The sequence below is a fragment of the Sebastes fasciatus genome, chromosome 8 (genome assembly GCF_043250625.1).
Source record: "Sebastes fasciatus isolate fSebFas1 chromosome 8, fSebFas1.pri, whole genome shotgun sequence".
NCBI classification, from domain to species: Eukaryota; Metazoa; Chordata; class Actinopteri; order Perciformes; family Sebastidae; genus Sebastes; species Sebastes fasciatus.
Window position 1 is genome coordinate 10,316,851 of NC_133802.1, and position 27,151 is coordinate 10,344,001.

The window sequence follows — 27,151 nt, forward strand, 5'->3', positions numbered from 1 at the left end:
TGTAGATGTATCTCCAAATTGTTTTCATTTGTTTATTTCTACAATACATATCTTAAGGCATGATTAAATTGCTATGTTTTGGTTCCTAAATACTTGAATGCTTGAATTGCGGATTTTGGCGCTTTTATTTTGAAAGAATAAGACCGGAAGTCGTTTGTGTAGCGCGGGAGTGAAATGAAGAGTAGCAGTTAGCTGTTTGAATGTTTCAGTCAACAGGTGAATTATAAATATTATGAATGTAAGCAAAGATATGCTGCAACAGTAGCAAGCTAAACGGCACAAACGGGTTGACAGTGAATTACTACATTGACCATGTTGACAGAAAAAGCTCCGTGATGGTGTTATGCTAGTTACCGACTAAGCTAACTAGCTATTGTTGTGTAGCTACAGCTCACCGGAAACTGCGACACACCAACCTGAAGTCGAGTATGGATAAGTCCACCTTATTAAACCCAGCAGGTGGAGAGGGTGCAGAGAAATGTTACATCTGCCTGAGCAGCTTTGAAAAGCAAACAGTGGGCTCTCTGGAAAACTGCCAGCACGTCTTCTGCCTTGAATGCATTGTCCAGTGGTCCCAGGTAAACATGCACTTCACCTGTCACTCCTAGTCCAACACAATATGTCATGTCTTAACTATAGGTAACGTCACTTTTATCAGAATAATATTTCCCTTAAAGGTCCAATCTTGTAAAAAAGGGAGATTTTCATGTTTTTTTTTATTATAAAGCAGGCTTAAATGCAATATAAATACTGTGAAAGTATCAAAACACTCAATCCACAGGGAAACACACACAGCCCATATTCAGAAACTCTGCATTTGAAACAAGCTGTCAGGATTTCTGCCCATTTGTGATGTCACGAATATACAATATTTAGACCCTTGACACAATTTTAAATGTAAACCTTCTAAATGTGTCCCAGTTTATTTCCTGGTTGCAGTGTATGTGAATGACATCAGCTGACAGGAAGTAAACATGGACCCAAGTTGTTGCCTAGCAACGCAATTCTGTTGCAATTCCGTTGCAATTCCCCCAAAATGCGCTAAAACGGAGCGTTTCAGACAAAGGGTAAATACAGGCATATTCAGGCTGACAGTATGAGGAAAATAAAGTTTTTTGTTTTTTTTAACATTACAGCATGTAAACATGTAAGTATGAACCTGAAAATGAGCATGATATGGGACCTTTAAATTCAATCCCACTTTGCCAAGATAATAGCGTTACACCAATATCTTTGAACAAGTTGATTTGTGTTTCAAAATAAGTGTAATTATCAAACCTTCATGGCTCACTGTTTAAAGAAAAAGGGTAGTTGCAGTGACATCTGATCATCGTTTAATATCATATCAAAAATACATTTGAGATTAGAGCTGAATGATTAATCACTCAGTAACTATTTTATTAATCAATTATCACTGTTATTCAATTAAATGGTGACACATTATCTGCTTCCAGCCTCTCAAATGTGACGATTTGCTCCATTGTACATGGAATATATTTGGGTTTTAGATTGTGAGTCAGACATAACAAGTAATCTAAGGATGTCACCTTAGGCTCTCGGTTTTTGTAGGCTCAACAATGAATGGATACATTTAGAAAAGGTAATAAAAATAATCATTAGTTGTAGCCCAATTTGAGATGCATGAGCCTCCACTGTGGAACATTACTTTCTCTTTTCTCTGTACAGAATGTGAATCAAATTGTAAAACACTATTATGTCAATCAAGGGGTAATTTTTTCTTGAAATTGAACCATTTTGTTGCCCTGTCTTGTCTTGAATCTCAGACAGCCAACACTTGCCCGGTGGATCGGATCAGTTTTGCTTTCATCCACCAGAGACTGTGTCCTGGAGGGGATGTTCAAAAGAAGGTGATTATTTTGCAGTGAAGCTTGAAAGTGTGTGGAAATATGTGGGCAGTGTTTGGGGGCTGAACTGTTTGTGGTGCTGCTGCAGATCAAAGTGAGGACAAAGAAAAAGGAAGATGATGATGATGAGGAGGAGGAGGGGAGCAATACTGTTATCTGCGAGGAATGTGGACGCAGCGACCGCCGGAACCGGCTGCTAGTGTGCATACACTGTGATTCGGGGTATGGCATTGCGGTGCTGGTGCACATTACACAGTTTTATCTAGCGGTATTTTGGTCTTTAATATTCAGTACATACCAGTGTTTATTTTAGTCACAGCAGTAGCATCATATTGAGTACAATAGTGAGTTGCACTTGACTGACTTTGACCACTCAAACACCTACAAGCTCTGTTGGACTTATTGGAAATACATGTTAAAGGTGCTTAATCACAGAACTGCTGTTGTACTTTATTGTTCCAGGTATCATATGGACTGCTTAACACCATCATTAAATTCTGGTCCTGAAGGTGACTGGATTTGTGCTGAGTGTGCGGTCAGTCCTCAGCATACAGGTAAAGTTCCTTGTCACCTAAAATACAATACAATTTACTTAGTTGTTTTATTATTTTGCACAAGAACTGATTGTGGAAATTGTAGTGTCTTCCTTCTTTAAAGGACCACACTGGTGTTTTTGTATCCTAAGCCCATTTAAATACTGCCAACCAGTTTCCAAAGTTATAATAGTACCTGATGTGTCTCCTGTCTTCCAGGTAGGCATTGGTTTCTGTTCATGTAAATAAAGTATGGTAGTTAATGTTTAACAAATAACAAAACAAACAAACAAAAATGTAAATGTTTAGTGTGATAGCAGTGTGATATGGCTTACCGTGAGATTTTAAGTTCAAAATGTACCTTAAAGGGAGATTTGTCAAGTATTTAATACTCATATCAACATGGGAGTGGGCAAATGTGCTGCTTTACGCAAATGTATGTATATGTTTATTACTGGAAATCAATTGATAACACAAAACAATGACACATATTGTCCATAAACCCTCACAGGTACTGCATTTAGAAAAAAATATGCTCAAATCATAACATGGCAAACTGCAGCCCAACAGGCAACAACAGCTGTCAGTGTGCTGACTTGACTATGACTTGCCCCAAACTGCATGTGATTATCGTAAAGTGGGCTTGTCTGTAAAGGGGAGACTCGTGGGTACCCATAGAACCCATTTTCATTCACATATCTTGAGGTCAGAGGTCAAGGGACCCGTTTGAAAATGGCCATGCCAGTTTTTCCTCGCCTAAATTTAGCGTAAGTTTGGAGCATTATTAAGCCTCCTTCACCTTGTCCTTCCTTAGGTTTTTTAGTTTCATATGATGCCAGTATCTTCACTCTAGTTTGTAAGCTGAGCCCACTACAGCCTAAAAATCGCAAGTTGCGTTTATGCGGTAAAGAAATTAGTTGCATTAAAACAAATTATCGCGTTTTGACAGCCCTAATTTTCATCCCACACTGGCATGAACTGGCACTAGTAGCTGCCTGCCTGAATAGATTCATCCATACTATAGATAAAATATAGGAACATTTCTAAATTTCTCTCTATTTAGAAGTTTTAAAAGGACGACTGCTGTAGTCTCTCTTGCCCACTGTAAAATAGACTATAACATGCTGAAATACTCATTCTTTAAAGTTGCATTGAATCAACATATCATATAAGGAAGGCTATACCAAAAGTGGCCAAAGATAACTATTAAAAAAAGCACAGTTCTTCAGGAAATAAAAGAATAGATTTTTGTAGAATATTACAGTATATTATTTAGTTTTTCCTTTAATGAAACTGTCCCTGCACAGACGGCTCCATGTTGGAGGGGGAGATCAGTGATGGAGAACTAACAGACCTCCTAGCTGAAGTAGATGAAACTGCATCTACCAGCAGTCGCCTTCGGCCCTCCACTGTAAATCGTCCCAGCAGCTCCACTGAACGACGACACAGCCAGAGGATCCAGAGCAGAGCCAGCGCCAGTCCTCATCCTCTGCCCCAAACCTCCTGGGTCAGTTCAACATTACACAGAGAGAGCATCATCTGTTTATCTACCGGACAGCATGAGGTCAAAACACAGACGTCCCCATTCTCAATATGCTGTAATTTGTCGTTAATGTGTGCGTTTCAGGCATAGACTGTATGTTTACCTAAGTTTATTGCAGGTTGTACCTCATTTTCAGTTATCTGATTTACTAAAACAAAATTCAGTTGATGAATTAGGTGTTGCTTTGTACGTTTTGCTTCCCATCTGTAAAAGACAACCTTCCATAACATTGGTGTTAATGTACATAAATTATCTGATTTTTTTTGTTCTTCTTTCTCAGCATGTACCTAAATACCTGTTAGAGGCATCAAGGCCTGCAGTCACCACAGATGAAGTAGCTGCACACCATCACAGTGATACCAGCAGTGCTGCCATCAGTAAGTTACCAACTGTCAGTTCACTTCCCTGTAGCTTCAAGAGTCTGAACATGATTTCACATTTACCTGTTTTTGTGTGTTTCACAGAGTTAAAGACAAGAAAAAGAAAGAAACGTCCAACTTGAGCCCCTGACACCAAGAAGAGGAGATGTTGGAAGATGGTTTGTATCATTGCAAGATAAAGGTGCTCCTGTCAAAAACGACCACATGGTGGCAGCGTTGTGTTATAAACATTATGTGAAGGAACTGACCTGAACCTGTTTGTTTACAGTGATATTGTTTGCTATCCTTTGTTGTATGTTTTTGTTTTGCTTTTGTTAAAAGATAAGATTGACATTATTCTATACTTTTATTACTGTCAATAAATCATAAAGAAATGAAAAGACCAAAACCAGCAATGCGTTAGTCCGCCTCTCAGTACTGTATGATGTCCCTACCAAGTCTGTAGCGTTCAGCACTTTGGTTCCCACTGAAGACATAAATCTTTAAACGGGTCACAAATGTAAAGTTTAATTTTTGAAAACAGCTGTGCACTGTAATTTCTAGTAAACATTACTCAAACAGGACTAAATATGCATTTATTTGGGATTAATTTCAGTGTTGGGTTAGTACACATTGGGTACTATTGTGAGTATTTACGGCCAGGGTGGTGAATGTGGTATTGACCCAAAACTAAACTACAGTGTGTGACCACTACGACTAATGTACGACCTGCTATTCAATTTTTTATTGTCTGATGATCTTCATTAACTGCATATTTTGTTTTTCAAATTAGAAGTGGAACACAAGTTTTACATTAACACATATTTTAAAATTGTAAATGTGAAACAAGACTGAGATAGGGATGCACGATCCGACTTTTTCAGTCCCGATACCAATACCGATACCTGGGCTTTGGTATCGGCTGATGCCGAGTTACCAGTGTTTAATCAATAAGCTGTATGCCTCACTGTGTGGACGTGACTAGGGTCATTCTTTTATGTGTAAGGCAACATCAGACTTGACTTAAACATCGTTTTCCTAACTTTGAAAAACAAAATTTGACAAATAAATACATAGATATACATTTAGTGAATTGATATTTATTGTTCAAATAATAAATTGTAAACTGTAAACCTTTTTAATGCAGCAACAAATTGGTCAAAACAAAATATAATGTATATAGTATATAAACATAGAATTGAATTGAATAGATCGGCCCCCCTGTCACGATACCCGATTCAGTTATTTGAGTCAGTATTGGCCGGATATCGGATCCGGTATCGGTATCGGTGCATCCCTAGACCTTGAGTCTACAGCCAGCGGCTCTGTGAAGCTACTCAATTAGGCACAGCGATGCCTTTAGCTAAAGGCTAACATCGGCATGCACATTTTCTCTAACATGTTGATCTTTAGCAGGTATCATATACCACGTTCACCATCTTAGTTCAGCATTTTAGCATGCCAGCATTAAGTAGCACTAAGCAATAAGTACAGCTGAGGCTGATGGGAATGGTATTAGTTTTGCAGAAATGTCATCTTGGTGGCGCTAGATGAGAAGTCGGGACCTCTAAAGTTATTACAATTCATCCTGAGGGGAACATGAATGTCTTTTCCAAATTCCATGGCAATCCATCAAACAGTACTCAAGATATTTCACTTAAAACCACAAATGTCCACCTCATGGTGGCACTAGAGGAAAAGTGAGGGAATCACCAAAGTCAGTAGGATTTATTCTCTGGGGTACATGAATGTCTGTTCAAACTTTCATATCAATCCATCAATAGTTGTGGCGATATTTCAGTCTGGGCCAATGTGGTGAACCAACAGAACAACATTGCCATCCCTAAAACTGTGAACAGAAAGTGAATGATTATGTATCTTTTGTCTTAATCTAAAGCACCTTGTAAAGTCAGGGTTCATAGTTACTTTGGTACAAGTAGCATGGTGTGGGTGGACATAGACGGTAGGTGGACCTTGACCAAATAAAGTATGTGAGGCAACTGGGGTTTCTGAGACTCCTCTGCTCGTCTGCAGGATTCATTCATCCCGCCTCCCTCAGCATCACTGAGCCGTCGCCTAGCAACACCAGATTCCGTCTCATTTCTCAGGATCTGGTCCAGCTTTACCCGAGAGAGAGGAGACCGCCTCTGTCAGACACCATCAGGTCTGTTGTTTCTGGTCATCTGATATAAAATCCATCCTTTGATGTCCAAACTCAATCACGTGTTGAATCAGACGCCTTAAAATCAGAACTAGTTTGTGAGAGATGGAAAAAAGTGTGGTCAAGAAATCATACCACCAAAATAACTCCCTGCTATTCTAGTTTAGTTATTATAGCTGAGATGTATCCATGTTGATCCGTGTGTGTGTGTGTGTGTGTGTGTGTGTGTGTTATCAGTGTCGTGATTCAGTGGGCGGGTACTTAACGAGCCTGCAGCTCATCTTGCCCTACTTTTCCCCTCAAAACAATGCACAGAAAAACAAGTGCTCACCTTCATCGGCCAGACGTGTTTGCTGAGCAGAATTGTTGAAATGAACAAAAATGTCCAAGCTTAGACGCTGTAAGGTGTGTAAAACCAAGTGTACACAAGAGAGCACTCACAGTCCCTTTGTTGGTTACTTAGGCAATCACCTTAGTATCACTGGAGAGCCAGAATATGTTGATTGCCAATGACTCTCCAAACGACATACATCACTGTTCTATTTGTTCTTGGTTGGGTTTAGGAAAAGCTCACGTTTTGGGTTAAAATAAGTACGTTTGTATGTGTTGTAGTTACATAAGTAACTTAAAATAACTCATGTTTGACTTTTGGTTTCACACAGGACACGACTATCAGTCTCCTGGGGTCGTGTCTAGAGGGTAACACACAAGTTGCGAAACTCTCGCGAGATGATTAAGGTTAGGCATTGACCTTGAATAGTTAACTTGCGGGTTACCTTACCTTCCTTGATCCATCCATCGACCCACCCACCCCAACATCCTCCCTAGGCGGACTTTGATACTCTTTAAACTACTACTACTCAGGTCATAATTACTACGGCCACTAGAGGTCGCCACCTAACAACAAACGTAAATGTGGGTCTTAATAAGATGCTTATTAAAGCCCCGTTTCCACCGCAGGAACTTTCCCCGGAGCTAAGAACCTTTTGAGGAACCCATTACGTTTTGACTGCAGGGACCAGGGTCTAAATAAAGTTCTGGGGACTTTTTACACCCCAAAAAAGCCCTGGTCAGAGGGTAGTACTTTCTGAAAGTACCAGAACTTTGAACGGGGTGGAGTTTGCAGGGATGACCGTCGCTGATTGGTGAAACACACACACACACAGTGCCGCTGCTTCAACTGTACCGCTTCATCCATAAAACACGGAAGTGCTCTAGTATCGATTTAGGACCATTTTAGGACGAGGGGAGAGCATTTTTTTTCTTTGTTTGATAACATTTAAATAAAGTTAGGCTCTGCTGTCGACTTCCTGATTCATTGAAAACAGAGAGAGATCGTGTGAGTGAGCTGAGAGGGTGAGCGGTAGAAGATGGAGAGACAACGTTAACGTTCTAAAGCACAAATAAATGACCCACAAACACTCAGCAGATGATTTACTGTGGAGACCGACGCTCTTAGTTTCATTTTCCTCCTCTGCATCTCATTCATTACATCGAACGTGCATCAGTAACGTTTTTTTTTCCAGCATGATTTTTAGTTGAAACAGGCGGACACACTGAACTGCAGGCTGCAGAGTGAGTTTACTGCTGTGACCACCAGCAGCCCTGTGTCATGTTGCTTTTTCATATGTCAGCAAACTCATTTGCCTGATCTTAGCAGGTCTTTAAACTGTGGTGGAAACAGTGGGGACAACAGTGGGCTGAAGGAACCTTTTATTTACTTGAAAAGTAGTTCCCGGGACGGTGGAATCCCAGCTTAAGACTGTTGCAACCTATACAGACTTTTTTTCCGGTGAGGATGGCTTGGGAGAGAAGTTACTTGCAATCGCTACTATCTGCACTTTTTTGGGGGAAATATGCTTATTCTCACCAGTCTTATGTCCTTTAAATATGAATCTGAAGCCAAGAGACGGTTAGCTTTAGCCTAACAGCGCCTCTCACTAATTAACACATTATATCTCATGTGTTTCATCTTTACAATAACCAATGTGTGAAAACAAAATTTTTTGGTGGTGCTGGTAGGCTTTTTTTTTTTTTGACCTTTTTAATAGGAGCCAGGCTGTTTCCACCGGCATCCAATCTTTATGCTAAGCTAAGCTAATTGTCTCCTGGCTGTAGCTTCATATTTAATGAACAGACATGAGAGTGGTACCGATCTTCTTGTCTAACTCAAAAGTGAATACGTGAAATACGCCAAAATGTCAAACTATTTCTAGGCCTTTTTTTTGTTATTGCAACATCGGGATGAACCGGCTACTTTATTCTTGTGTTGATAGTTTCAGACAAATAATTAATATTTCTAAAGAGCAGCTGCTTTGCCACGCCCTACATGACCTTGTTTCACCATTCACTGAACCCTACCATCCTTACAACCTGGTGTCAAGGATTTGGATTGCCTTTGGGCATCTGAATATTTGATACCAGTCTAGCTGACACAGTAAAACAGGCTTCCTGTACTAGTACTTTCCTTTGTTTCTGTTCCAGCGTTGACCCAGTACTCACCCTATCCACTCTTTATGGGGATCCTGTCACAGTTTCCCTCACAGGAATCACTGACGGGAACCACATACTGCAGAGTGGATAAGGAGCTGGGCCAGTGCTGACGGGCTTTGGGCTGTAAAGCCTGCGACTCCTTAAAATCATTGGGCTCACCCTAACACGATTAATACACAATGGAGCCAAGGTCAAAACTTCTAATGACTCGCTGCTCCAGGGAGCGTCTGTTCATTAGTACATTGTGTTCTTAAAGATTGACATGCTAAGTGACCCGATAGGCTGCTAATGAGTGGGTCACAAATACAGAATTCGTAGAGCTTTAATTCTTCCACACATGTGAGGCCCTAAATGTATTTTCTTCACCTATTTTCAAACCAGATGAGATTTTAAAGGAGAAGTTTGACTTTTTGGGAAATTCGGTGAGAAGCTCAATACCACTGTCATTATTAATAATGGTTTCAATCTGCTCATCGCTCAGAAAGAAAGGGAATTAGTTCAAATGGTAGTTTATGAACGAGAGTATTTTGAACAGGCTGCTCTCGGTTATGTTGTGGAAATAATGTGAACAACACGTCACGTCACATAGTAGCACATGCAGGTTGGATGACATTACATAACGTTGCTTTCTTCCCAACTTGTTTTAAATGACTGAATAATGTTAAATTGGTTAGCAGCATGTGTGGTTCAGTTGCTAAAGTTGACACGCTTGCTAGCTTGTTTTGCCTGCAAAGGTTTGAGGTTTGTGATTCAACTCTGGCTGGAAACAATGGTTTCAAATGTGTGTTGGGCACATAGACAGTCGCCATGTTGGCTTTTGCAACCAGAATTGACACAAGAGTTTTGGAGCTAAGTACAACCAAATGCTGAATAAGAATTTTTTTAGGCAACCAAAATATTACAGTTAACTTTCATGAACTGAAAACACACTGTGAGAGGATTAAAGTTCAGACCCAGACCGGACTACACCGTGGTAGCAACTTGTCAATCAAAAGGTAGCCAAGCCCTAAAGCACACCCTGCTTTATGGTCCATTTGACTCTAAATGGGACCAAAATGTACTAAATGAACATCATGCTGTATTGAAGAAGACTTGAAACTAGTGATTGAGACCATAAACTTGTGTTTACAATGTTTACTGAGGTAATAAATCAAGTGAGCAGTAGGGTCATTTTCTCATAGACTTCTATCCAATCAGACTTTGTTTTGCAACCAGAGTTGTCACCCCCTGCTGACTAGTAGAAAGAATGCAAGTTTAAGGTACTTAAGCATTTGCTTCACTTTTCAGAACCAGAGGTTGCCCACTGGTTGGGCACTGTTGAGAGAGCTGGATAATAATGTTTATGAATCCTAAGCTGGGTCAAAACAGTGAATGGGAGCCCAAAACACTGGCTAAATGCTGGCTAACAGTAACATTTTTTACTTTGCTATATAGCATCGTCTTTTCAAACGCTATGCTGCATTGTTAAGGTAAAATGGATAACATGACATGAAAGGTTTACCTTTTGTAGCGGTAGCCCACAGTGGGTGTGATTAGCTTCGTTAAAGACGCCACTTAATTATATTACTAGTAAAGGAGCTAAAGTATGGTGTGATAAACTGATAAGAGTCAGCGGCAGTTAATAATCTTAGCTAAATCGACTCTAACTTAGAATCGTACATTTAGGTATGTAAAGGTTTGCAAATCAGACTTCCACAGAGAGGAACATATTAGTGTATGGCGCGATCCCTGTCTGTCATATCAGCTAGATCATCACTGAAAATGTCCTGGGAAAGTCATGGAAAATGGTCTCTAAGAAAGAGTGGGAACCATGGTATTGTAGACCTTGTAAGTTTTAAGGGGGTTTCATGGGCTGTGCATTTATTTAACATCATCTACGTCTTAGAGAACCATGAAAACATATAGCTGTATTAAAAGCATGGAATCCCTCCACCTCCACTCCCAAGTTATTTTGCTGATGCAGTGGAACTGATGCTGAGAGTTGCAACACCCCCGCGAGCGAAGCTCAGAGCTGCAGAGCTGCAGAGAGGCACTTTGGCTGAGAGACATTAGCGTCACAGGCTAATGTGCATTGGCGGGGCTGCTAAATAAGTCAGCAGTGATGTTAGCATGTCTGCAAACAACTTCTGGTAATAGGTAGGGGGGTTTCAAACTCAGAAATGTCATGTGTCAAGGGCTTTTGGATGTGACCCAGTATGCAGATCGAGAATATATTTTATTAAAATGAGTGTTAGTATCACAACATGCAGTATCCTTTAGTTCAGTGGTTCCCAAAGTTTTTGTTTTGGACACAAGCTATGTCTACTTGTGACCCCTTCTCACTGGTTGCAAAAGTCTACCAGTTATGACTAGTTCAACCAGAGACCTTGTTTTATTTGAATATTTTAAGAGATATAAGTAATTCACATTGAAAAAAAGCTAAAGATTAGAGGAAAGTCTGAAAAAAGAATCATTATTCGGTGCGACAGAAATTCTGCATTCCTATCCAGTTCATCATCTTGTGACCCTCTGTGGGGTTCCCGACCCCCACACTGGGAACCACTACTACTACTCCAAAGCCCACTAATTAACACATTACATCTCGTTTATCTAATCCGTATCAAAACTGAAGCGTACAGACGGAAATTTGCAGGTTTTTTTATGTTATGTGCCAGACTATTTCTTGGCTGGGACCAGTAACCTCCTGGAGTCTCAACTGGTTGCCTGGCCAAGAAATAGTTCAGCACATAACCCCTCGTAAAATGGAAAAATGTTTTTTTTTACACATCAGTTAACAAGATATACAGTATATATACGTGATAATTAGTGAGCTTTAAGTCCCAGACACACCAACCCGACATCAAAGGATTAGCGTCTGTTGCGTTGCCTCACGTCGCCTTTGTCTTGGCCGACAAGTTGCACTTGAACACACTGCAAAGACTACAGCCGACGGCCAGTTACCACGTATGTTCTGAGTCTGCGTGAGTAAAAAACTCCACACCAGTAGGCGGCGGTAGTCTGTATTCATCATTCAAAAAGGGAATTTGGAAGAACGAGGACGACGGATATAAGCCGTAGTTATGATATGTAGATGAAACAAATCTGCGTTTGCCGACCATTTTCACACACTGAAATCTCACTTTCTCACTTCCGTTTCTCTTCTCGTGCACTGATTCCTTTAAGCTAAACAGCCAATCAGAGGGATTTCTCACACTGACGAGTTCCGTCACTGATTCAACATGCTGAATTGGCCGAAAAACCTCAGACACGGGCAGAGTAGAGCCAACGATGCAGGACACACCTCAAAAACTAGGCCGAGAGACGCTCACCGATGGTCCTAAACTGGCCAACAGCCGACCGTTGGCTTGGTGTGTCAGGGCCTTTCTGAGGTGCTGGAAGATGGATTTTGTTACCTTTGGACAGAGCCAGGCTAACTGTTTCCCTCTGTTTCCATTCTCTGTGCTAAGCTAAGCTAACCAGCTGCCGATAGTCGCTTCATATTTATTAAGACAAGAGTGGTATTAATCTTCTAATTTAACTAGAGAAGTCTGCAGAGCTCTGTCAAAAACATAAACAGTATCACACAAATACTACAATACTATGATGATTATGCCAGCATGTCTCTATACTTACATCCACCTTCTAAGTACACTTTGCACACAGACACACACACACACACACACACACACACATATCACCACTAGTGTGAGCGCAGCAGTCCTATGGCAAGATTAAAATGAATTTAAAATAGACTTGGGAATACATTTTGGAGCGAGTCGGTGCTGAGAAGACATATGCATGCATAATACAGAACATTCATGCAGCTTTTTTACAAGCCTCATTGCTAGTGTCTTGTAGAGGCTTGCACCTGCAGTCAAAAGGGATAACATTACAAGCTGTGTGCTCAGCAGTGCAACTCGCAGCTCTCTCCAGTAGACCAAAGAGGGTAGCAAAAGTAGGTCACCCTCCCAGAGACCCACACATCTCTCCCAGTGATTCCACAGTCACACTGCGGCAGTGCTTGTGTCTGCCATGAGAGGGCCTCTGACGGGAGCAAAAATGGGAGTCGACAGCTCCCTTCCACTCATTTCCCTGCGCAAAGCCAGACGAGCCTCATCTCCGCTCCTGTTCGAAGCCACACAGGAAACAAAAGCAGCAGGGGGTGAACAGTCCATTACTGATACCATAGCTAGGCAGTCTCCACTGTAAATCATTTTGCTGTCAAGCACCCAATTCTGTTCATCATATTACTCTGAATCTGCCCCATAAAACCTCACTGAGTCCCAAATCTTAAAGGTCCCATATTGTAAAAAGTGAGATTTTCATGTCTTTTATATTATAAAGCAGGTTTAAATGCCTTATAAATACTGTTAAACTATCAAAACGCTCAATATACGGAGAAATACACACAGCCTGTATTCAGCCCGTATTCAGCCCGTATTCATTGTGCATTTGAAACAAGCCGTTAGGATTTCTGTCCATTTGTGATGTCACAAATAGACGATATTTAGACCATTACACGGTTTTAAATGTAAACATTCTAAATGGGTCCCAGTTTATTTCCTTTTGCAGTGGATGTGAATAACATCAGCTGACAGGAAGTAAACATGAACCCAAGCTGTTGCCTAGCAACACAATTCCGTTGAAATGCACTAAAACGGAGCGTTTCAGACAGAGGGTAAATACAGGTATATTCAGGCAGACAGTACGAGGAAAATTATGTGTTTTTTGAACATTACAGCATCTAAACATGTTCTAGTAGAAACACAAAATACAAGTATGAACCTGAAAATGAACACGATATGGGACCTTTAAAGGAATAGTTCCACATTTTGGGAAATACACTTAGACTTTTTTGCTGAAATTTACACCCTCATATCTGTCCGTTGAATATGAAGCAAAAGTCAGCAGCAGGCTAGCTTAGCTTAACATAAAGACTGGAAACAAGGGGAAACGGCTAGCCTGGCTCCATCTGAAAGTAACAACATCAGTAACGCAAGGCTGTTTTATGTCTGAACGCCCATTAAGGCACAGCAGGGTTTGAGCTAAATGCTAATGGCTGCATGCTAATTTGCTCAAAACAACAGCAGGTGTAATGTGTACCATGTTCACCACCTTAGTTGAGTGTGTTAGCATGCTAATATTTGCTAATTAGCCCTAAACACAAAGTACAACTGAGGCTGATGGGAATGTCATTAGTTTTGCAAGTATTTTGGCCATATACCAAAGTATTGGATATAATGTATAAAACCTGACAATGGTAATTGATGAAAATTCAAGGGATCACCAAAATTATTACAATTCATGCTAAAGGGCCCCGTGAATGGGATAAACGGTTACAGATAATGGATGGATGCTAAAGGGGGAACATGAATGTCTGTACCTATGATATCATGCGCTGCTGCTGTTAATACAATCCAGAACGCTATAGATTTTATGCATGCTACCAAGTTTGCTCTGAAGTTTCTCCAGCAGTGTGCACTTTCAGATCATTCGACTGCTGACTCAACACATTCGTAAAGGAGCAGTAGGTGCTTTGATCTCAGATTAGTAGAAGGAACTGGGGATGAATCAGAGAGGGAGAGGGGGATGGTGGGGGGGAGTCAAAAGACTGAGGTGCTGTTTTAGTCCCCAAAGCAGCAAAAAGAAAACAGAGGAGCCACCATATTGGTGGAGCACCTGCTTTTTGTGCCGCAGGCTTCTTCTGTATAACTGGTGATAGTCCTGGTGTGGTTTATAATCTCCAGGTTATGGTGGAACAGCTTTTTTTTACCTCCAGCAGAGCTAAAACAAGCTACAGCGATACTTGCAGCTCTGTGAGCCTGGCATTGGCACAGCTGTATGGAGGACCACAAGAGTCAAGGAAATAGTAATAAAGCATTTCATATATTAATAACTATTGTTTTTGTAAATCCCTTGTTTTATTTATTGATGGAATAATATTTCATTTGTAAATTCCTTTTATAATACTTTAATACTAAAAATGCCAAATAATTAATTACTTTGTAATTTAGTCCATTTATTCATAGATTAATAAATCAATTTGTAAACAAATTTATTAATGTTTTTTTAAATTGTTTAACTAGTTATTTATAAATTAAATACTTTATTACTATATCTGCGGCTCTTGTGGTCAGCCATACTGTGGTGCTTTGTTAGCTAAATGCTAACATAAGCATGCTAACATGCTCACAATGACAATGCTGATGCCCAGCAGTTATAATGACTTTGTTCCAAATCGCATACCTTTCCTTTTTACTTTTAGTACGTACTGCAGCTGCCCTTACAAAGTACGTACTGTTGCATGCAGTATTCATACAACTGGGACATACTACTTCGTCAGAACATTGCGCCTTGAACTTTGAACCTCTTGCTCATATATCCACTGCACAGAGGATTGTGGGTCAGAACGGCCATCCTGTGACCGGATGCAGTAGGACCTCCTGGTATTTTTGGCATACTTTGACATGCTATGTATTGGGACATACTAAATCTTTTTCTGGCATACTAAATAGTATGGTAGTACGGGTATTGGAACACACAGAATGTTTCCCATGTTCGTCATCTCGGTTTAACATGTTAGCATGCAAACATTTGCTAATTAGCACTAAACACAAAGTGCAGCTGATGCTGATGGGAATGTCATCAGTTTTGTAGGTAGGTCATGAACAAACTCTTGGACAAATTCAAATTTCGACCTGATGATGGCGCTATAGATGAAAATCACCGAAGTTATTTATATTCATCCTGAAGGGGACATGAATGTCTGTGCCAAATTTCATGGCAATCCATCAAACCGTTGTTCAGACATTTCTCTCAGAACTAAATGTCAAGGTCATTGGAAAAATGGGGATCTCCAAAGTCAGTAGAATACGTCATTTGGGAACCATGAATGTCTGTACAGCATTTGATGTCAATCCATCCAATAGATATTGATATGAAATCAAAGTAGTGGACCAACGAAGTGACATCACCATCCATTGCTGGGCTAAAAAAGCATGTGTGTATTTTTCCTCTGAGATTATGTCAGGGACTGATGGTGGTATTTAGTCAGGACTCTTGCTGAGAGTGGATGAGATCATCTCCATTCATGGCCTGAGCCACAGCCTTTTTAAAGACGGGATCGGAAGGAACAATGGCGCTCTATGAAAACCTGCAGTGAAATCCCAAGCAGGCGCTCTTTCTCCTAGCTTTCCCATTTCCTGTGAATTAGTAATAGCCTTGCTGGGAAAATTGATGCACTTAAGATACCCTCATTTAACAGCGGCATGGGAAAGTAGATAGGTATAGCAACCCTAGGATGTGTTAGAGGTTTCTTTAAAGTGTTTCAGAATCAATCATCAGGCTTTTACATTAAATAGATTTTCACAGCTTGCACAACAGTAAAACAGGATGATCTGACATGGAAAACCACACTGCAGAGGTGTGAAAAAGATGAGAGGGGTGAATCTGACTGTAGGGAGCGTCTCTGTGAAGCAACCAAAGTGAAGCCATCGTGGGTGTTTGCTTATTCATCGCTTGAGTTCACACTCCAGATTATAAAAATACATTCATCCCACTTCTCTGATGAGTAGGTTGCTGAAAGATTAAGAATTATTTTGTGTCTTCGTTGAAAATGCAAACAATAACAGAATGAGAGCGATCGTGGTTATCAGCACAGCAAACTAACATATTTGTACCTGAAGTGACTGAAACTTAAATGTTTTTTTTTGCCGTTTCAATAGAAAACAATAATAAAAAAAAAACACAACTGAATTTCTCAAGGAAATATCTTTCATATGTAGGCTACCGACCTATATGAGATTATTGCACATGTTGTATTCATTCAAATTACGTGACGTCAGCGTTATACTCATTCCCATGCAGAGGGATGAACACGTGTTGCTTTCAAGTGCTATTGGAAATCTTACGAGTTGTGTGCAAAACCATATTGTGCAGTTGTTAAATGACGGAATTTGCTATGATCAGTTGTGGAAAGTAACAAAGTACATTTACACAAGTACTGGACTTAAAGCTGCAGTAGGCAGAATATTTTTGGCATCATTGGGCAAAAATTCCATAATAACTTTTCAGCATATTGTAATTCAAGTGTTCTGAAAGAAAATAGACTTCTGCACCTCCTCATGGCTCTGTTTTCAGGCTTTAAAAAATCTAGCCTATGACTTGAGACTTTGGCCAATCACAGGTCATTTCAGAGAGAGAGAGAGCGTTCCTATTGGCTGTTCATTCAACGGAGGCAGCTGTCAATCACTCACAAACTCCAATCAAACGGTCAAACTAGTCAGCGCTGATCAAATATTAATTCATATTCTGTTACTGTAATGCCTATTTCTCCCCTCAAATGTTTTCAGAAACATCTTGTAGTGTACTGTTTAGCTGTAAAATGAGAAAGTTTGCTCCGGCTGGGGGGCGGTGCTTGGTATTTCCTCAACTGATCTCAACATGGCGGCCGTGTCACAAACTTTCTCATTTTATAGCTAAACAGTACACTACAAGATGTTTCTGAAAACATTTTATGTGAGAAATGCCAGAAAAAGGCATTTGAGTAACAGAATATTGATTCATATTTAATCAGCGCTGCCTAATTTGACCGTTTAATCAGAGTTTGCGAGTGACAGCTGCTCAAAGACGGCAGCTGGACGCTCGGCTCTGATTGGTTGTTTTCGTCCGGTCTGTGAAATCTTGCAGATGCCATTAGGAGCACCGGAGGACACAGAGGCACATGATTTTTTTCAGATTACTTGTCTCATGAACTACTGTCAGGATATAGTGATCGTTTTATAAAAATAACTTTTTTTTAATTATATTTGCTCCAATTCTACCCACTGCAGCTTTAAATACAATCTTGAGATACTTTTACTTTATTTGAAAACATTAAGCAGGTGAAATATAGAGTGATATTGTGGTTTTAGCTGACGTGTGTCGCCTCAGTTTTGAGCGATGCTCGTTCATGTCTATGTAGAGCGAGCACAAGCGCGAACCCGACGCTGACTTTCGTTGACTTAACGGCCACAGGCGTCGCTGTTAACAAGCAATTCTGAGTCTTAAAAACAGTCCCTTTAAGATAAGATAAAACAAGCTGCCCAGCAGTATATAAAGGAATTAAAATTAGCCCCATATTTTCCAGCTGCCACATTAAAGTAATGTACAACATGAAAGCATCAATAATTATAAATTAATCTTATAATATTATTCTGAAATGGGCCAGTTTGCATAATGAGTACTTATACTTTTGGTACATATGTATACTTTGACGCTTATACTTATGTACTTGTTAATTTGTAATTTTGAATGCATGGCTTTTTCTTTATTTCTACATTGTGGTATTTTTTTTTTTAGTACTTTTACTCAAGTAAAAGATTTCCTTCCACCTTTGGCTGTTAAATAGATGTAGTGGATACAAAAGTACAATATATCTCTCTGAAATGTAGTAGAGTAAGAGTATAAAGTACAAGCACCTCAAAAAAGTGTACTCACAGTACTGGAGTAAATGTTACTCTTCCCACTTAAAAGAAAGGCTGCGACGTCGCATGTGGAAAAATCCGAGTTTAGCAGCAGTCCCTGAAGGCAGCACCGTGTCCAGTACTGAGTGAGCAGCTCCGGATGATCAGAGCACCAGAGCGGACTGAGAGAGAGACTGAACCGCAGCAGGAGCAGGAGACACAGCGGCACGATCGGATCACTCTATCGGATACTTAACATCTCTCTAAACCTTTACTCTACACCCGGGACATGAAATCCTCCTTTTAACCGCGTTAAAACTTTAACTCTCCAGCCCAAGATGACGGTGGATTTTGAAGAATGTATTAAAGATTCACCCCGGTTTAGGTAAGAACATGAAACTCTCAATGACAACTTGCTCGGTTTTCTGGCATGTGTGCGGGTTAATTCACATTGTTTATCCCAGACATTGAATGCAACTGCGATGGTTTCCATGCGTCTTCTCTGTTCTGTTGCATGTTGGACTTAAAAATGTCAGTGGGATGATTTTAATACCTTGATCAATGATAAATGGTGTCTGGATTACAATTAGAGGTTTGGAACATCAGTCAGATTTGTGCGTAATTTCACAGCCTGCATGTGTGTCGTTTCTTACAGTAGGCATGATGATGATGAGCAATGCAGCCATATGAGTTGTCACATGGGCTGAGAAGGAGATCAAACACTTATCTGTTGACTGTTGGTCCTCACATTGTCTGAATTTTCTTCATTTTTTAAATTTTTTATATTTAGCAATCAAAGAACCATAGTCCTAATCCAGAATCAATAAAGGTTATAGATGGAGATGAATGACCTTTGTGGGTTTCCTTATATACATGAGCTCCTCCTGCCCAAAGGATGCAGTTCAAACTCGAGCTGCAACTATTTTTTTCTTTCTTTCATAATTGATTAGTTGCTTGTCTGGTCTAAAAACAATGACACAAAAAGTGAAATATTCACCTCAAAATGTGTCTGACTATAACAGTCTAAACCCCAAATACATTTCTTTGACAGAAAACAAAGAAAAGCAGCAAATCCTTGATATGGAGAAGCTGTAACTAATGAATGTTTGGGATTTTTGCTTAAAACTTAAGACTTCAATTTTCTGTCGTTGACTGATTGATGTCGTTCAGACAGTGTCACTAGTCATTGGATCAGAGGAAACTGAAGGCTTCCCCACACAGCCTGCACCAAAGCCCCTGAGCGCCGTGCACCAAAGGTTACATAAATAAGTCAGGAATTTTCTACACCCACATCTAAACCTGGTCCTCTGCTCCCAATAAGTCAAGAGCCTCTCAGGGAGGATTCTTTTAGACTCGCAGTGGTGGAAGATCCTTAACTAAAGTAAAAGCACCCAATACAAACATGTAAAGATACTCCATTACAAGTATTAGTCCTGCATTCAACACTAAAAGTACTGTACAGAAGTATTATAAGTACTGAATACACTGAGAATGTGTAACATAACTTTATTTATAGATCACAAACTGAGAATTCCAGTGGAAAGTGCTTATTTCACATGTCTGTCGACCATACTTGTATATATTCAGTGATTTACAATGGCACACATCCTGTAGACTTCCAAAGAAAAAGTCCCAGAAATGGAGTAGAATCACTTTAAATGTAAATAGACTGTAATTATAGTTTTATTTCTTACATTTCACTGCTACATTTGTGTGTATAAATAGTAAACCTGTTCTATGATCATGTTTTTTTGATTGATCATCACAAAAGATTTGTAGATTTTTATAGGCGTCTGTATAAATTTCTTGTATTTTGGGTTACTGGCAGCTTTATTACTTTGTCGAATTAACAAAATGTCAATGTCACCAGTCAGACTTGTAGCTGAATTTGTGCTGGAAACAAGTAGCCATGCATGTGGGGTAAGGACAGTTTAACAAAAGGTGCTATACACGGGAAAAATTCATAGAAAGTCGGCAAAAATTAACTGCCGAGACAAATATATTTTTATATACAACATCATTAGTTTGTTAACACTGGTGCATCAGTGTATAAAGTAATAATGTCGAGCCCATGGCCCACTGATGAAAGACCTTATGTTTGTAGTATTACGAACTGTGTCTGTGGCGACATTCCTGGGAAAAATTACAAGCGGCATAATGTTTTTTTCCGGTCTCTGTTAGCATTACGAGTAAACGGTTACTATGGCTGAAAACAAACAAAGAAAATAGTGCTGACTATAGATGAGGAAACTTCAAAAACAAGTGCAAGTCCAATGCCAGCTGCCAACTGCCAACTGACTGACGTTACAAAGGCAACACTGACCTTCCAGATTGTAACTTTAAGGTGGAGCTAGATTTAACTACTGTAGGTAGTTCAGTCCAGTGGTTCCTAACCTAGGGGTCGGGCCCCTCTTAAAGGGTCACAAGATAAATCTGAGGGTTCGTGAGATGATTAATGTGGAAGGAAGCCAAAAAAGACAAGTTCTGATACATACATTTGTATTAGTGATATTAATAATTAACGGATATTAATAATTTTAATGGATTAATGCTATCAGTTAAATGGTTAAAAGAAATGATACAGATTAATTAAAAAGCTGAGCAGAACTTTCCCGGACGGGTGAACTGGGGACTCTGTTGTCTGTTTTATACAATGCAGCTTGCGCACAGCTGCATGCGATACACTAATCTTGTCGGTTAGCGGTTAATAATCTGTAAACGAAAAAATTCAAAATTAGCATCCCTAATTTGTATTCATATTTTGGATTTTGCTCAAATTTTTGCTGTTTTTGTGGCATATTGTCTAATTTGACCTCTTAGGACCTTGAACACTTCAAATGAAACCATCAGAGAGGTTAATAGAGGAAATCACTCTTTGGTGGAACTACTAACACCTCAGACATTTGAAATGTGACAAGTTGCCCCAACTGGCTTTATACAATTCTTCTTTAACAATGCCTTGTGTGTTAATCTGAAAAGCAACGACAGCTAAACAAACGTAGTGGAGTAAAAAAGTACAATATTTGCTTCAGAAATGTACTGGAGTAGAAGTATAAAGAAGCATAAAATAGAGTACCCCAAAACTTCTACTTAAGAACAGTATTTTAGTAAATATACTTTCCAACAATGCATTTAAAATACAATCTCTGCTCCCAAATAAATCAAAGCCTTCCCGACTTGGCAGCAGCATCTTAATGACGGCCATCTGGGCTGGAGAAAGGCACATCTCAGGAAGCGCTGAGTGAAGGGTATTTGCACTAACCGTCTCCTTCCTTGTTTCATATGCTAAGCAGCGAGGCTTCAAGCTGCATGCTAAAGAGTCAGCCACCTCATTATTTAGAGCTCTGAGACGCGTTACTGTTTCTTTTTCTCTCTCTCATGAATGGGACGATAAAGTTATCTCTTATCTGACTGGAGCTGTGCCTGTGGAATGAAAATATGCCCCCTCCTCCTCCTCCTCGTATACTGTACAAGTCTTTCTCACTGGCTATAGGAAGATGCTCCTTTATGCTCCGTGTTCAAGGATTTGTTCTGGACTTGTCTTCCAGTTTATGTTAAGAGTCTTTTATCTGCTGCCCAGGATGTTTAAATGACTAGAAGAGAGGCTGAAAGAGACAAAGTAAACGCATGTTCTTGTAGCCACTGAAGCCTGTAACTGTGTTTTTCAGAGAGCATTCAAACGGTCTCCTTTGTGGAGCTAAAAGCAGCGCTATGTTGTATTATGTAACAACCCTGGAGGTGGATGACTGGAAGGACGCAGCAGGCCCAGAGTACAGGAAAATCAAGGCTTTTTCTCTATGAGGGTTGGCATGACACGGCGCTTCCCACACGTGTAAAATCATGCAGGAAATCAGCTCGTAGTTCCAGTTACATGACGAATAACAACCAGTCCTGTTCAGGGCCCGAAGATCTCTCTTTAACAAACTGTATGTATTCTGTGTTTAGTCTCCATGGATACTGCGACTCGAACAGATGTGCGATTGCAACCAGTGATGCTCCACATCTGTTTTTGAGAAAGTGGTCTGTGATGATTACACGGCCGCAGGAACTTATGTGTTTGTGTTTGCTCCGGCACAACAGTGGCAGCACGCAACGTTTGAGCTGTTTTCTCCCCACTGACATGTTAATTTGAGGTCACACTCGCATCCCGCTTGAGGATAATATTGAGGCATAGCAACCAGTATCTTCTGTTGTAGTTCATGTGAAGTATACATTTTTAAATTGGTTTGGAATAGAGAAAACTTTGAGCTCTTTTAAACACTTTATTTAGGAAACCAATGACTGAACTGGTTTTACTTCTAGACACTAGAAGCTTTGTGATGGCGGCTACTAGCAGGGCTAGTGGTGAACTGCTGTAGCTGGCGAGCAAACCATTAGCTCAGTCACAACAGCTACCATTTGTCTTTTGTGGAACAGTTAAATAAATGTGATGGTACAAAACAGCTGATAAGCTAAGCTACGATAGCTACCTCTTATTTGGACTCTCCGGCCCCTCAGCGCTGTCAAGACAGCTTGCTATTGGTCCACTGCACAGATTTGCACTTCAAAGTTCACCAAAGTTGAACTCTACACGGATTATTCGTGTGAATTCATTTTGCCTCGTCATTCAAATCCTTCGATCACGCCGATGAATTAATCAATTTCTTTTCAAATCCTGGTGTTTCCAGGCCTTTAAGCCACCAGCGTACTCCGTCAGAAGTGCATGTTGGATGATCGAATAGAGAATGGGATTGTGACGAAGAACGTACAGTATATTGCCAAGAAATTAAAGTCAATTGTTCGTTCCATTGCAACATCAGCGCCCTGCAGCAAAGTTACGCTTCCGCCATTTTGGACTGAATGCGACTACCGAACGGCAGTAAAAACGTCCACCTACAAAGCGCCGTGCAAAAGTAAACAAAATTATTTTTATTCTTTTGTCATATTCTACCGAAATGGCCTGTGTTGGACAATAAAATATTATAAATATAATAAGCGTTTCAGTCCAAAATGGTGGCAGCGACTTTCGTCTCTTTGCTTCTGTACTCTTTGATCGTGACGTGAGCGGCAGTGAGCAGCCCGAGGCATTGTGGTATTTTTGGACACGGATTGGAAGCTGCGGTAGAGACCGTGTTACAGGCTGTGTCTTGGAATCAAAAGAAGAGATGGGAAATACTGTTTTAACATGAAATAAAAATGACATCCACCGAGTCAAAATGCTTCTGTTATTAGCTTGTTCTTGTTTCCTAATCGCTTTGGCTGTGCATTCAAACGTGCCGTCAGTGTGGAAACCGAGCACCGTTAGCACTTACAACAGAGCCGCTTCACTACACTTGTTAGATAATGTTCCATTACAGTTTTTTTTTCTCTGTTGATTTGCGTTTGTTGTCGCTGTGTGCTCGTGGTTGTAAATTAACAATTGAATATAAACAACGAGGGCTATCCTAAAACATGGCAACCACTACGCAGAATGCAATGTGCCATGATGTCGTTGTCCATTCTCTATAGCTTTGGAAAAGTCATCTCCGGTGTTAATGGCTTGTTTGTTTTGTTGGTGGTTAGCTGACCGGGCCCTGATTAACTTGCCTGCCATCAAAATATGCTTCAAACTGTTTAATATTGTTGTGCATTTCTTCAACACAGATGCAACAAAGTGTATTACCTGCAGCACATGACTGCATCATATTAGTGGTAAAATCTTAGGAGTCTTAAAGTTAGGACTCACACTCTTATATTTAGGAGATTGTGCTTACTCGGGCAGTTAGTAAGTACATTTAGCCTTTGCTTGTTTTGTGATTACGGCTCCTGAACCACCATGAGTGCCTCTAGTATTCAGGCTGAGCTTGAGAAGATGTTTCAGGAACGCCCTTTTTTAGCTGTTTGGCGGGGTTTTCAGCGTCCTTGCTGGCCCGTTCATGTGTCCGACCAGTCCTCCAGCAGAATATAACTATTGTCCGGAGAGCTTCTTGCTTCCGCTGAGAGACAGACTCTTTTCTCTGTATCTGAATGGCCTGGGGCAGACAGCCCAGATGATCCTTCCTCCCTTCCCGTGTGAACAGCTGGGGGGTGGAGGAATGAGGCGAGGCTGACTTCATGGTGATGGGGTTTGTCATTCAGTCACACTGAGCAGAGAGCCCCGACAGGCTGGGAATCCAAGGCCAGTGACCTGTGGCGCTCGCTGCTTGTGTGTCTCCAGCGTCTGTGAGAGAATGACTGGATGGATGGATTTGTGACACAAAGTCAGATGACGGGGTGAGGGGGGGGTGTATGTCAAATTCCAGGAGATGCCTGGTATGAAGGAATGCAGAGCATCTAGTGGAGTGTCTCGCTCTACAAGAGATGAATTAACTACGTATGTTTAGTGGGAGTTTAAGTAAATATCAAGAAATGTAGTTTTAAAATCAATAAATACTGTATATACTGCAGAAATGCATGCAGAGTAGAAAGTTAGGGTTGGGTGATATGGCTGAAAATAATACCACATTATTAGTATGAGTATTTTTCTGATATTGATATCCAGAAGTACAATATGGTAAATGTCTGCAGAATCATGTATAAAATGGTTAAATTGATGTAAAGTGCATGAAACTGGAAGTTTTGTTTTGATAAAAATTTGCATAACCAAAACAGTTAGTCCAGTAATGGATTAGTCAATCAACAAAAACTTAATCAGCATTTTTTTTTTAAATAATTGATTAATCATTTCAGTCATATTTAAAGCACAAAGCCGAACATGACCTGATTCAAGCTTCAAAAATTGATTTTCTGATTTTAATGTAATTGATAACTGAATATCTTGGGGTTTGGGCTGTTGATTGGAAAAAAGAAAAATCTTTGGAATTGTGATTTAAAATATATATAAGATAAGAATTAATCGATTAGTCAAGAAAATGATCGCCAGGTTAATAGATTATAAAATGAATTGATAGTTACAGCCCTATAAACAATAAGGTATTCATCCGAAACCGCATACTATGTACCACATACCCAAATGTGTACTATCGTTTAACATACTTTTGTGTGTTTTTTACTGTCACATCAGACAAATAAATGCCGCAAATGAGAACCTGGAACCAGAGAATTTTTTACTTTGCTTGAAAAATACAACACCCGCTATCCTCAGACCCTTAAATGATGAATTGATTGTCAGAACATTGTCAGATTCATTTTCTGTTTGTGGAAGACTTTCTAAAAGCTGACTCAATCATTTAACAGAAAACAACAACACTATATGTTCATATTGTCATAATATGAACATATAGCCTAATGTATAGAAGTCAAAAGATGATAATACTGAATTATCGCTCAGCTCTATAGAAAACAGTGACTTTCTTACACAGATTTTTCCACATTCAGTATGAAATGCTGAAATTTTTTTTATCTTCATCCAACTGTTTTTGAGCTCCTTTTTGCATACTGTGCATTGTTGAGTGAACTGGAAAGTACCTGACTCCATTGGCCCCTGGATTTGATATATTTCAAGATGTACTCCCATCTGTTTTTATAGAAGGATTACATTAGCTTCATGACTTCATATTGAATACACGTTTACTGGGAGGAGGCCCCTGATTTCATATTGGAGTCTGTTGCTGCTCATGTTTAAAGACCTAAACACAGCTACTGTGCATGTTAAATTCATAACGGTACCGAGAACACCTAAAGTGTCTCAGAGTCACGTTGCCTTCCAAGCATCCGGGTTCATCTCGGTTCACGAGTGTGACTTTTGGGAGGTTGGAGGATGTTTCTTGTGTTTCTGGAAGATCTGCATCTCCAGCTGCGTGGAGCTGGAAGGGGTTTCTACTGACTGACTGCGAGGTCTTGTTGCTTCTGCTCTATTTCAGACTGACCTCCTTCTATCTTGAATCTGTGTCAGTGGCCCTTCTGCTCCTCCCAACAACACTGTGACTTTGGCCGGTTAAGGGTGGGGGGGACGTAGAATAATAGTAATTAGAAAAAACGAGGGGTGGGACAAAAAATTGATTCACCTATGTATCGCGATTTAAATTTTTTTTTTTTTTTTTTTTTTTTTTACTATTTTGAAATCAAGTTCTTAATGCCAGAATCGATATATTTGCTTCATTTGAGTCTATGTGGAGGTAGAAGCAAGTTACTGCTTTTCTTATTGTAGTCAGAATAACCGTATCCATCAACCAAAACAAACCGCAGCTGGTCGCAGCGAGCTGAAACAAAAAAGTAGAAATCAGCTGAGGGTCAACGGGGATACGACCTGCACCCTCACATGTTAAATCCAGCGTGGTAAACACTACACATCCAGTAAAGAATGGAAACACTTCTGGTTTCACACATTGCAGGAAAAGCAGAGCTAGACATCACGGCTAAAGCTGCATGCTAACTCTGTCATGGACAGGAAATGTTATAGCATTGCGGTAACGTGCGGTCAAGCCGGCCGTCACTCACATCTCTGTGGTCAAATGCAGCCAACACTACAACTGCAGAGCACCCATATACTGACATTTATGTTAAATGCATTCAAACGGCCCCGATGGAGCTGACCATGGATGTATAAAGAGAACGGAGCTGACGGGAGAGCTAGAGACGGACTTGGCGAAGTTAGAGGAAGTATACACATGTGACTACGTCCGGTTTTCAAATTAAGGTGTTAACAAAGGGAACTGTATATACAAAATACATATATGGAAATAATATTGATTGGATTATATTCAGCAGGATTATAAAACATTACAAGTCCCTTATACATTAAAAAGAAAATACCACTAATTTGTGAGGGAAATGTCTTTATTCTTTGATTTTTTCAGTTGCTGGAAAAAAAATGTA

At 40.1% G+C, this 27,151-nt stretch overlaps 2 protein-coding genes across 10 annotated transcripts in view; both read left to right on the forward strand.

Annotated features, from left to right (window-relative positions):
- Positions 1-73: 73 nt before the first annotated feature.
- Positions 74-4,687, forward strand: LOC141772359 (PHD and RING finger domain-containing protein 1-like). 2 transcript variants are annotated; one of them, XM_074643255.1, is made up of 8 exons: positions 74-216; positions 391-578; positions 1,785-1,868; positions 1,954-2,087; positions 2,328-2,419; positions 3,706-3,905; positions 4,222-4,318; positions 4,406-4,687. In XM_074643255.1, exons 1-8 carry the CDS (start codon positions 201-203, stop codon positions 4,441-4,443), a joined length of 849 nt encoding a protein of 282 aa, XP_074499356.1. In that variant the 5' UTR covers positions 74-200; the 3' UTR covers positions 4,444-4,687. The 2 variants fall into 2 exon arrangements, with proteins under 2 accessions (XP_074499356.1, XP_074499357.1); XM_074643256.1 differs by lacking the exon at positions 74-216 and having other exon boundaries at positions 298-578.
- A 13,823-nt stretch (positions 4,688-18,510) lies between these two features.
- LOC141772362 (arf-GAP with coiled-coil, ANK repeat and PH domain-containing protein 3-like) overlaps positions 18,511-27,151 on the forward strand; it is an 86,040-nt gene continuing 77,399 nt past the window's right edge. For 6 of the 8 annotated variants that reach the window (XM_074643265.1, XM_074643267.1, XM_074643268.1 and 3 more), the window contains exon 1: positions 18,512-18,761. In XM_074643265.1, the coding sequence (XP_074499366.1) occupies positions 18,715-18,761 (47 nt within the window). In that variant the 5' untranslated portion in view covers positions 18,512-18,714. Of the gene's footprint in view, positions 18,762-27,151 lie in introns of all 8 variants that reach the window. The other 2 variants (XM_074643266.1, XM_074643269.1) reach the window with 1 other exon arrangement.

Coding starts and splice junctions, on each gene's coding strand:
- LOC141772359 (XM_074643255.1), top strand. Junction 579..1,784: donor GCATTGTCCAGTGGTCCCAG/GTAAACATGCAC, acceptor CTTGAATCTCAG/ACAGCCAACACTTGCCCGGT. Junction 2,420..3,705: donor GGTCAGTCCTCAGCATACAG/GTAAAGTTCCTT, acceptor GTCCCTGCACAG/ACGGCTCCATGTTGGAGGGG.